This window comes from Fukomys damarensis, unplaced genomic scaffold, assembly GCF_012274545.1.
Source record: "Fukomys damarensis isolate Sample0158 unplaced genomic scaffold, DMR_v1.0_HiC HiC_scaffold_37, whole genome shotgun sequence".
NCBI lineage: Eukaryota > Metazoa > Chordata > Mammalia > Rodentia > Bathyergidae > Fukomys > Fukomys damarensis.
Window position 1 is genome coordinate 2320478 of NW_022900949.1, and position 11539 is coordinate 2332016.

General features: G+C 57.7%; 2 protein-coding genes across 6 annotated transcripts in view; one reads left to right on the plus strand and one right to left on the minus strand.

Annotated features, from left to right (window-relative positions):
* The window catches only part of Sugp1 (SURP and G-patch domain containing 1), an 18043-nt gene extending 7122 nt beyond the window's left edge, over positions 1–10921 (minus strand). Inside the window, exons 1-8 of the mRNA XM_033759774.1 lie at positions 10836–10921; positions 9092–9263; positions 7019–7119; positions 5365–5589; positions 3491–3614; positions 3159–3259; positions 2358–2481; positions 4–186 (exon numbers count right to left, since the gene is read on the minus strand). Coding sequence (XP_033615665.1) covers positions 4–186; positions 2358–2481; positions 3159–3259; positions 3491–3614; positions 5365–5589; positions 7019–7119; positions 9092–9263; positions 10836–10869 — 1064 coding nt within the window. The 5' untranslated portion in view covers positions 10870–10921. The remainder of the gene's footprint in view (positions 1–3; positions 187–2357; positions 2482–3158; positions 3260–3490; positions 3615–5364; positions 5590–7018; positions 7120–9091; positions 9264–10835) is intronic.
* A 263-nt stretch (positions 10922–11184) lies between these two features.
* The window catches only part of Mau2 (MAU2 sister chromatid cohesion factor), a 32716-nt gene continuing 32361 nt past the window's right edge, over positions 11185–11539 (plus strand). For all 5 annotated transcript variants that reach the window (XM_010606502.3, XM_010606501.3, XM_019204886.2 and 2 more), the window contains exon 1: positions 11185–11504. In XM_010606502.3, the coding sequence (XP_010604804.1) occupies positions 11229–11504 (276 nt within the window). In that variant the 5' untranslated portion in view covers positions 11185–11228. The remainder of the gene's footprint in view (positions 11505–11539) is intronic.

Here is an 11539-nt window from a genome sequence, read left to right on the forward strand (position 1 = left end):
CTGGTGGAAGCTGGGCAGGTGGTGGCAGGGGGCAAGGGCTCCACTGGGGCGTCGGGAGGGGACTTGCGCTTCGGGCCAAGGTCGGGGGCTGTGAGGGCGCTGGGGGAGCCAGCCTTGGCTCGGCGGAACTCCTCCAGCTTCTGCCGGTAGTATCTGTACCCGTGGCTGTTGGGTTCGTACAGAAAGCTGCGGAGGACAACGACGGGGACACACTCAGTGGGGCCTAAGCGCTAGGGCCCCTGGGGTCTCCACCACCACTCACATCTGCCAGGCCTGGCATGGGGAACAGTATGACGTGTCCGCAGCCTCTCTGGTGACCTCCTTCAAGCCTCCCCACCTTCCCGCTGCCCTGACTGCAGGGAGCTTAACCATGAGTTCCAGCTGGTTTGTTTTTTGTTTTTTTCTGGGGAGGGAGTACTGGGAATTGACAAGGTCTTTCGTAGTTGCCTAGGTTGACCTTGAACTTGTGATCCTCCTGCCTCAGCTTCCCTGAGTAGCTGAGGCTACAGGCACGTGCCACCACCTGGGTCACGGTCCAAACATGACCCAGAGAGGGACCTTTGTAAAAACTAAGAGACATAAGTGAAGAAATGTACACGCTAGACATGGCGGCGAATGCCTGTAACCCCACCTACTCAGAAGGCTGAGGCAGGAGGAGCATGGGCCCAGGAGTTCAAGGCCAGCTTGGGTGATACAGTGAGACCGTGGCTCTCAAAATGAAACCAGAAAACTAATATACACACAGACTAAAGACCCCACAAAGCTTCTAAGAGGGGCAAAGAGCCATGGCTGGATCTGAAGACATCCCAGCCAGGAGAGTTCAGAGAGGTCATGGGTCTGCCCTCCTCGATGGATGCCCTTGTGTGAAGCAGCAGGAGGGCCGGGCTGCGGGGACACGGCCTGCGGGGCAGACGCCCTCTGGCTCTCCCTGGGAGGGGAGCTGCCCTCCCCACGGCTTCCTGCCATGAGGCTCCTGCCCTGGCGCCAGCCGGCCGTGGAGACCTGGGTAGACCCCCTGAGCTCCTCCTCCTGAGCGCCAGCTGCCCTGGGCTGGCCTGTCCCTGGGAGTCACAGTGTCCACAAGCCTAGGGCAGGCAGACTGACCCTGCCCCGAGCCCAGGGACAGTCCCGGGGGCACTGGAGTCTCACTGTCCAGTCTGGTTCATACCATGATGCACTGCGACCCTCTTCACCTAATGTTTGGATATTTAAAAATGCCCTGGGGGGCCAGGGATGTAGCTCAGTGGTTCCACCGCCTGCCTCACAAGTGCAAGGTCCCGAGTTTGATGCCCGGTACCAACAAGCATTTGCCTTCCTGTGTGCCACGGTTTGAGGACACTTAGTGCAGGCCGGTGCTGGCGCTGCTGGCCGAGCCAGAACACAGGCGCCTTTCTAGAGGAAGTGCTTCCTCCACCGGGATGGCTCAGGTACTGAGGGAGGGGTTGTTACAAAGCAACTGCACACCTTTCCTCAGGCTTTCTAGCTCGAGCTGCTGCAGTACAAGGCCTAGGTGAGGTGTGGCCACCCGGTCTTGGTTTCCCAGCCTCCAGGAGGCGGAGCAAACAAGCCTCTCCTCTCAAAAATATCCAATCTCAGGCGTCCTATCACACTGATGGAACACTGATCACCAGCCAGCCTTCCTGCCTCAGTGTCCTTCTGTGAGACCCCAGCGTGCCAGGCTGCCGGGGCCCGCAGGCCTGAGATCTGGGCGCCTAGAGACACATGGACAGGCATTTTCCACCTGACGTCAGACATGCAATATGCTACCGACTTCTCATCGCTGTGGGCCATGCTGCACATGACAGGGTTTCAGGCCAAGTTGCAGATGAGGCATCGGGCCGGGGTGAAGGGCACTCGTGACTCCTGGCTGTTCCACCTGCTCCCCCAAACCCCACCAGGGAGCACTGGGCCCCACGGGGACTTGGGAGCCTTGGGGAGGGCAGGAGCACCAGGGGCTGCTGGGCCGGGAGACGAGGAGCTTGGCCCAGTCCACTCAGTGAGCCTGTGTGCCCTGTGGCCCTCCCACCTCCCCTACGGGCTCCAGTCTAAGGGGTGAGCGGAGGATGCTCCTGCCACCACTGTGCCAGCTTCTGCCGCAGTTCTGCTGACGAGCTGGGCACCCACCATCACCATCCCCAAGCAGACAGGAGGCTGCACAGGAGGTGTCCCTCAGCTCCCCGGTTGGCAGCAGCTCCCTCGGCCGATCCCAGCAGGCCCTGGTGTTCCTGTGAATTTGCACCTGAGAGCAAGACCTGCCCCAGCCAGGCGCTGCCATCTGTCTGGGGCAGAGGGGAAGAACCCCCCGCAGCAAGTCCTTGCATCTCAGGCGTGCAGCACTCGGGGAGCTCACCCCTTACCTGAAGGCCTGGTTCTCGCGGTTGTTCTGGAGGGCGATGGTTTCCACCTCGGGGCCCCCATCCGCTATGAACCTGGCCAGCTTTTCTGCAAGGTTCTTGACCTCTTCATCCTCTGGGGGTGAAACTTTAAGCAGGCTGTCAGTACTGAGCTCAACTCACCACACCCAACAGCCTAATTCCTGCTAAAGGCCCACGGGCAACACGCGGGGCACATTTGAGGAACGAGGCAGAGAGAAACAGGCAAACGGCAATCAGATTACTGCACTGGGACCAAAACAGAGTCAACACAACAGCGCCCCGCGCGCCTACCTCCCACCACCCCAGGGCTGCACGCGGGTCTGGGCTGCGCAGAGAAGTGGCAGCCCCTGCCCTGGTCTTTCTGCAGGCACTGCCCACCCCGGGCCGCGTGGTGGAGGGGCCCAGCCTCCTCTCCTGGGGAGAGGGCAGTGTCAAGGGCTGCGGACTCATGCTCCGGGTTTGAACGTCGACCCCTGCTGCCCTGCAAGCACTCGGCTGGGTTCCGCACCATTAAAGCTGGCGACTGGCCAACACCCATGTCTCCCAGCTGCCTCTTCCCCGAGCCCCACCCAGCAGCAGACAGGCTGTGTGCTCAGTGCCTCCTCGCACAGCGGCCCCTCCCGGGCTGAGCCTCCCGAGCGCCCCAAGGGCCAGGCTGGGGTGCAGAATTGCCCCATGCAGAGGGTGGCATCACCCCATCCCCGGTGGCCCTGCTGCCTGGGAGGGCGCGGCCCCATTCTATCTGGGGCGCCATCCCGGAACCTCCCTCCCCCTGCCACCTACCTTTCTGCGGGGCTGCCTGTGACTTCTGTGCTTCCTTTCTTATCTCAGCCACCTTCTTTCTGTAGTAGAGGAATTCTCTGCTATTCTTATCGTGCAAAAACCTGGAGAGGAAGAGATTTGCAGCGAAGAGGAAGGTGAACCTTGGGGCAGGTTTCCCCAGCAGGCGGCTTCTCCCAGGCAGAAGCGCGCACGGCCCCGCGACCTCGGGTGCAGACCCAAGTGCTGAGCTCAGTGCCTGGCCCATGGCAGCAGGCGCTGGCCCAGTCACTGGGACAGGTTCACAGACACATCCACGTGCGGGTGGGTGACACCGTGCAGCAAGCGATACTCACGCAAACGCCGGGTTATCCTTGTGGTCCTCCACAGCTACTTTCTCTAACTCGGGGCCTCCTTCTGCCACAAAGCGGGCCAATTTCTCTATCACTTTCCGAGTCTCGGCTCCCTCTGGGGGTGAAACTTTAAGGGTGCTGTCAGTACTGGGGCTCCGCTCCCACACCCCATGGTCAATAGGCGCGCTCTGGCTCAGACCAGGACGGAGGGGCGGGGAGAAGAGGTGACAGGCTGGGGTCGCCGCATCTCGGTCGGTCCAGGCACAGAGCGTCGGTGAGGGGTGCGAGGGCCGATGGTGGCCCGAGTCCGTCCCTGGGCCGCAGGGGGAGCGTGCGGAACCACATCCGGCTTCCCCTGCTGGCCTGGGTTTGGGGATGGTGGTGGAAGGGAAACGCTTAATTCTTTTCTTTATTTGCCAGTTTTCAGAATAACGCATCGGCTCCCTTCCATCCTTCAAAGGTGCCACATTCTTTTACAATTAGCATTACGACTCTGACTTAAGACACTCGGGGTGGGTTCAATCCACTGCCATCAACGTCCTCAGAAGCTCCGTGGCCGGCGGAGCCTCTTCCGGCTGGCTCCCGGAGCTCCGGGTCATCTCACACACTTCCTGCCCACACCTAGAGCCAGCCAGCTCTCCAAGAAGTCCTGGCTTCCGTCAGTGAGAAACTGCTCCAGACCATCTGGGTGCTAGGATGCCCGCGGCAACGGGCTTAACCATTATCTCGGGGCCTTGGCGGGGAACGGAGCTATAAAGATATATTTTTATACATGGATTAGCCTCCCCGTCTGAGCCGTGCAGAACTTGTCTTTGCATTTCTTGCTGGCCCGTTTCTGAGGCTGGTCTGCTAGCCCTCTACAGACCACATTCCTTTTGTGAAGTTCACAGGAGAAAATTTCTCCTCAGCTGGTAAGGTATTTGGTAACTGAACTAGGCGCTGCACCTGTAGCAATTTTATTTTTTTTGGAGGCAGGGTCTCACTACGTAGTCCAGGTTGACTTTCAACTTGCAGTGATCCTCCTGCCTCAGCCTCCCAAGTGCTGGGAGTACAGGTGTCCACCACTACACCCAGCTTCCAGCTTTCTTATTTGTTCTGTTGCTTGGGTGGCTGGGAAGCTTATGGGGGGAGAGGGACATATATGGCCTGAGGAGGGCTCTGTGAGGGCCCAGGGTGCATCCTATGCCCGACTTTCCCCCAGTCTCACTCTCCTCCCATGAGCCCGACGAGAGCCTGGGCCCCATCAGTTTCTGGAAGCAGGCACGCTTGTGAGGCTGTGTCAAAGGTGACTGGAACAGGCCCCACAGGCCTCGCTATGCCCTATGCACCCTGCAGAGCAGCCGTCCTTACAGGGTGCTGCAGCTATCACAGCACACTGCAGGGCCCCTCGGCCCGGCCTCGCTGTCAGGACGACAGGGCTGGGACGCCCAGGCCTCCACTGGCTCGGGGCCTCATGTGGCACATGCACAGGCCAGCTGGCCAGGAGTGCTGCTCGGCTGTCTTCTGCCTTCCACCCTCCACGGTCACCAAGGCCATCCGTTCCCCAGGGAGAAAGCACAACCTCGCCAGGCCCAGATTGGCGGGGATAGGCCACCTGTGCCAGGAAGGTGGTCCCCATCTTGTGTCAGATGAGAAGGGACACAAGGACACCTGCACCAGTGCTGCCCTGAGATGGGCCACGTTGGTTTTCACTGCGCCCAGGACGAAGTTCCCCCTGCTGCCTGGGGTCCTGAGGCTGCGCCCCTGCAACCCTGTGCACCGCGCCCTCCTTTGCTCTGCTCAGCCCAAAGGATCCCAACCCGGCCAGCAGCTCAGCTCAGAGGCCTGGTGACCGTGGTGGACGGGAGGGGAAGCGGGGTGGCAGCCCCCCAACCTACCTTTGATCTCCAGCCACTGCTCGTAGTCTTCCTCCTCATCCTCATCGGGGCCCTGGAAGACGCTCGGGCGCTGTGCCACAGGCAGCTGCTTGGCGTGTGAGTAGTTCTTCACCTGGCCCAGGGGGCTGCCCAGCCCCAGGCTCCCCCGCTTGCTGAGCAGGAGGGGCCTCTTCCCAGCGCTGGCACTGGGGGCAGGTGTGCTGGGGGCGGTGCTGGGGGGCGGATCTTGGGATGGAAGGAAGGAGGCGAACTCAGGTCTGCAGCTCCCCACGTCACCCACTTTCCCGTCTGACCAGCGCTGCAAGCCACTACTATCCAGACCAGCAAAGCGAAGAGCCAGGTGACGGCTCAGCTTTTTTGGATCAGACCTGGACCCCAGCCCGGCTCAGGGGCATCCCAAAAGAGGGAGGTGCTCTCAGCCTGAGACCCCAGGGAGAAGAGGCCTCAGATAGCTCGCCCTCCCTCTCCGTGAACCCTTATCCCCTCTGGAGGACTGAACTCTCAGCTGCTCTCTAGGAAACCTGGCAAAGGTCAAAGGTCAACTGTTTCACCAGGAAAAAAAACCTGACAGGCCAACTGTGCCCCATGGACACAGGGGCCCCGGCACACCTCACTGTCCTCCCAAGCTATGGAAGGACGGTGTCCCACCCCTCGCAATGGAGCCACCACCAAGGGGAGCATGAGGGGAGCTCCAGGGGACGGGCTGGGTGCTGTCTAGAAGGATGGAGGTGGCCTCTTCTAACCCATGCCCTCCTGCCTGAGGACCCACAGGGCAGGGACAGTCACGAAGGTGGGGCAGGGCCACCCCAAGGTCACTGGGCAGCAGCATCGTGAGGCAGCCTCCCCCATCTCCACACCCACGGGTTGCGCCCTCATCTGGGCTCTGTGTCCTGGGCCTTATCTGGGCCGCAGATTCCCTGCTGCAAGAGGCAGCTGAGCTCAGTGAGAGATTCATGCACACCAACAGGAAGGCAGAGAATAATGCTGGGTGGAAAAGGAAAGCAGGGAACAGGACAATGCTGTCACTAATGCTCAAGTGACAGGACAATGACAGAGGTGGTCGGACCACACAATTTGTTAAAATTCCTGTCAGGAGACAGATGGGAGGATTTCTCCTTCCTGTTTTTCCTGGGTAAATTAATTACGTGAGATAGGGTAAGTTAAATGTAAACGACACGGTGTCGACACTAACTATTCTGGGCAGAGAGAACACTGAGACATGGTGGGTAGGGAGACGGTCTGGTACACCGATGGGGCTCAATAAATGTTACTGCCCCATGCTGTCAGGGCTCCCCAGGTACTTCCGGGCTGCCTGCCCTGTGCATGAGCCATAGCAGATGCCAAAGCCTGCTGTTCTCAGCCACAGCCTGGCACTGCTCATGGCCTGTCTGCAGGTGGCCCCTTGTGCCACCGGGAGTCTCCCCGCCCCCCGCCCAATGCCCCATGGGAAGGGTCCCCACCTGGCCCTCGACTGGAACCTGGCTTGTTGGCCCCTGCTCAGCCTGGCAGCGTGGGCCAGATCCGGGCTTGCCCCCAGTACAGGCACGGTAATGGGCAGAACCAGGGCTTTGGATAAACTCGGTGTGGGCTGGTCACATCTGTTGTGGGACCTGTCACTACCAGTGCACAGGGGTAACGGGTGGGCTCTACTCACCTGTGCTGGTCTGTGCCTTCTGCAATTTCAAAAACTGCTGCAAGAAGCTACCGTCATTGGCAAACTTGTTGGAGATACAGGAGTTGTGTACGTTTCCAATTCTAGGAGCCAGAGGAGGGCAGAGGGTGAGGCAGTGGGGGAGGGGGACGGTGACCAGCCCAACGTCCCTGTGCCCACCCTGGGTCCTTCCTTAGAGGGACTCAAACTTTGCCACCAATGGCGTCTAGAGACAACCACTCGCGGCACAAAGCCGCCTTTGGCAGCCTAGAGAGAAACACACTCTATTAACTTAGGTTATCTCTGATTGAGCATCACCCCTCCAGTTCCAAATGGCCCCCTCAGAGATCATAGATTGGCTTTTTCCATTTTGGTGCCAGGCACTGAACCCATGGCCTACCGAGCCCCACCTCCTCACCTTATGATAAACTGATACACATACTTATATTGTACAATAATAAGGCTTTTTTTTTTTTTTTTGTAGCGGGGATCGAACTCAGGACTCTATGCTTACAAGGCAGGTGCGGTGACACACTGAGCTAAATCCCTGGCCCAAGAATATATTTTTTTTAAAAAGTGTAGGGAAACCAGAATACAAAACTGACCCTAACATCAACCCTAAACTTTTTCTTTTCTGGTACAAGGGCCTTTGCCCTGAAGTTACACCTCCTGCCCCCTCCCCCATACAGGGGATTAAACTCCTTGTGCTTGCAAGGCAGGTGGTGGAACCACTGAGCCAAATACCTGGCCCAACCCCCTCCTTTTTTTGAGGCAGGCTTTTGCCAAGATGCTAAGTTCCCCAAGAAGGGGTCAAACTTGGGATCTTCTTGCCTCAGCCGCCCAGATGCCAAGATTGCAGGCGTGTACCACATCTGGTCTCTTCAGGTATAAATCTTGAATTTCACCATTTTGGCTTTCACAGTAGGGAAACAGCCTTACTTCCTAAGTTTCTTGTGCTGTGTAACTACCCATCCAATATCTCCAATTCTGCTGCCCCCTGAGGCTGTGGTCTCCCAGCCTCTAGGAGACCTTCAGAGAGGCAACCCTGCAGGCCTTTCCCAGCCCTGAGTGAGCTGGCCTACAAGTCATCACTCAACAAGCAGTGCAAAGTTGCCAAGCACTGTGGAGGTGTCAGGCCCTGTCCAAGTTCTGTCCTCGTGAGAAGCTGCAGCCTCTGGAAAAGGTAGGAGCTTAAACAGAACTCCGAAGGTTAACAAATTCCTCACTTCAGGCCCCGGAGGAAGGGTCTGCCTCTCTGATCGATCATCAACCGGAAGCCTAGATTCCTGATCTGCTCAAAACCCCTCAGTGAGGGCTGGGGATGTGGCTCCGTGATGAGCACTTGCCTAGAGTGGTCCAGGTCCCGGGTTCCAGCCTCACCACTACAACCCCCTAAAAGATGACAAAAGCCCTCTGTGCTCTCAGGACAGGCAGGTAGGAAATCCTGCCCTATGACAACCCCTCTGGCACAGGGTAGGGGTCAGGCTACCATGGTATCCACAGGCTCTCACCCCTTCCTGGTTTGACCCCGGCATCTTGGTGGCCCCATGATGGGTGTTGCGTGCTTGTGCGTGTGTGTGAGGCTTGTGCAGGGACAGTGCCTCATGCTATCTTCCACCAGCTCTGCTAGAAGCCCTACAAAGCAGAGATGGAATTTATATTACTTTATTTTTTTATTTCTGTGACGTTGGAGGTAGAATCCAAGCCTCACACATGCTAGGCAAGTGCTCACCACTCAAACCTGGGGTCTGGGTTTTCCCTGTGTGTTGCATGACCGGGGGGGCAGGAAATTAAATGTTTTTTTTTTTGTTTGGTTGGATTTTTGGTACCCAGGATGGAACTCCGGTTAAAGCTAAATCCCCAGCCCAGGAAATAACTACTGATACACAAGTTGCCAGGGTGCCCCCCAGGCTGCTACACACCTCTTATTTCTCTCCCGAAATCTGAGCTCCTTGGGGCCCCTGGTCATTCCTTGCATCCTAAAGCTGTGTCCCATTACAGGCGCATGCCAACGCTCACATGCAAGACACTCTGCTCAAGACCCTCTGAGAAATGCAGGCCCTGGGAGGTACTCACTCGCCAGGGTGTGGGGGCTGAGGGCTGGCCACCTGATTCTGCTTGGCTTTCTGTTCCATTTTGGCTTCAATTTCCCGTTTCTTCTGAGCAATGAGCTCTTCCTGGTGAAGGATGTTCATGTTCATCTTTCCAGACTTCGGGGGAGCCACCCCAAACCACCGGTTGGCCTTTCCTGGGGAAGGAGAAAAAGCAGATCACAAATCACCTTAGCCTCACAAACATCCAAGATGGGCCACTCTGCAAAGGATGTCATGCATCCAGCCCTCCAGGCAGTCGGCAGACACAAAGCACCTGCTACCTAGCTGGCCCTGTACTACGTGCGGAACAAGAGAGGTGAGGTCTCTGCCTATTCCGAACTCGCCCCCAGCTTTGGGGACAACAGACCTATAGCAAAATAAGTAAACAAATAATTGCAAATCATGGTAAGAACTCAGCTGAAAATGTAAAAAGGTGACAGTAACAGAGGAGGACCCATACAGGTACAGCAGTTGGAAAATAACCATCAGAAGAGAGTATTTAAGTTGGAACTGGAGCATAAGGAGCCAGCGTCATGAGAAACCACAGGAAGAACCTGGACAGAGGAAGAGGCAGATGCCGAGAGCTCAGGAGAGAAGCCCCCCGTTTTTGAGGTTGGGCAGGGCCCCAGTGTGGCTGCAGCAGGCTGGCCCAGGGCTAGGTGGAGGTGGGGCAGGGTGAGAGTCTGGATTTCACTTTAAACGTATGGGCAATGACAGGGGAGCATTCAGTTTAGCAGCCAGATCCAGGAGGTCTTTTTATTTTCAAGTTCATCCCAGCGACTCGGTGATCATTTGATGAAAGAGCACACAGGCAATGAGAAGACCAAGGGTGCTTAGTCTTCACACAAAAGATGACAGTGTCTTTGGACTAGGGTGGTAGCTCCTGAGATGGAGAAGACACCCCCAAATTTTGCTTTCCCAGTGGGACTGGGACAATCCAAATTCTGGAACGTGTTTTTCCAAGCCTTGTCAGAGATGACTCTCCTCCTGACATTTCACTCTTCAAAGGGACAAATACAGCCCATCCCAGGGCCTTTCCACTGCTGGGATCTACTCATCTCAAATATCTTCTGCTCTAAAAGGCCTTTCCTGCCCACCCTCTCCTCACATCAGCACAACCTTCCCTTTGTAAATACGTGCGGCAGGTGCACTGACACCCTAGTTTCTACCTGAGGACAGGAGGACCCTGTACTGGTGCCAGCTGCATCCTTGGCGCCCAGCACAGTGCCTGGTACACGGCCCTTGATGGCTGGATGAATGCATCCTATTCTGGGGACACAGAAAGAGCAAGACTTGGGAAAAATGACTTCAAAAGCCCTGACAACGTCCGTACTGGGAGCCCCTAAATGGTTCAAAAAGGCAGCTTTTCCAGAAAGCGGCACACGGGCCGGAGAGCTGCTGCCACAAAGAGGGGCGCAGGATAGCCCAAGGTTGCCGCCCTTTCTGGCATCGAACCTCGGAGCAGCCCTGAAGGAAGTTCTTGGCACGGGGCTCGCCTGCGTGGCGGCCTCGACGAAAATCCCGGGCTCCCTCAGCACACCAGGCAGGAGCGACTAATAAGCTGGGTCTGGGGTCTCAGAAGAGGTAGGTGCAGAAGTCGCCACTATGCTGCCCAGGAGCCGAGGCGAGGGGTCCGCGGATCTGGGTAGGACCCACAGGAGAGAGAAGCCGCGTCACACAGCCGGGTGGACCCAGGCAAGCGCCTGAGGGGAGGCGGGGGTTGTTACCTGCAACATCCCGGTTGTCCATCTTGAGACTCATCCAATCCCACAATGCTTAGGCGCCACTCGGGTTAACATGTTATAGTACGCATGGCCTCATGGGAGACGTAGTCCATATCGGTCCCCCTCTTCCTGTTGCTGCGGAATACCTGCGGTCTGCACACCAAAAAAGCACGCCTCAGCTATAGGGAATATACAGTCTCAGTCTGGATAATCCGGAGGGGGGGGTTACTCTTTCTCCCACGTGTTTTTACACGCGGCCAAAACTAAACATAAACTATATATCCCAGGATACCTTTTTGAGGAAAATCTCGCGAGGGCCGCGAGAGGCGCCCGGCCACGCCCCATGCGCCTGCTTCCGCCTCCCTGTGGAGGCGGCTTGTTGTTGTGAAGGCCAAAATGGCGGCTCAAGCGGCGGCAGCGGCCCAGGCTGCTGCGGCCCAGGCAGCACAGGCCGAGGCGGCCGAGTCTTGGTACCTGGCTCTTTTGGGATTCGCCGAGCACTTCCGCACTTCCAGTCCTCCCAAGATCCGCCTGTGTGTACATTGCCTGCAGGCCGTGTTCCCCTTCAAGCCGCCGCAGCGCATCGAGGCCCGCACGCACCTGCAGCTCGGCTCGGTGCTCTACCACCACACCAAGAACAGTGAGCAGGCGCGCAGCCACCTGGAGAAGGCGGTGAGTGCGGCCTGGTCCCGGCGGGCGGTACTTGC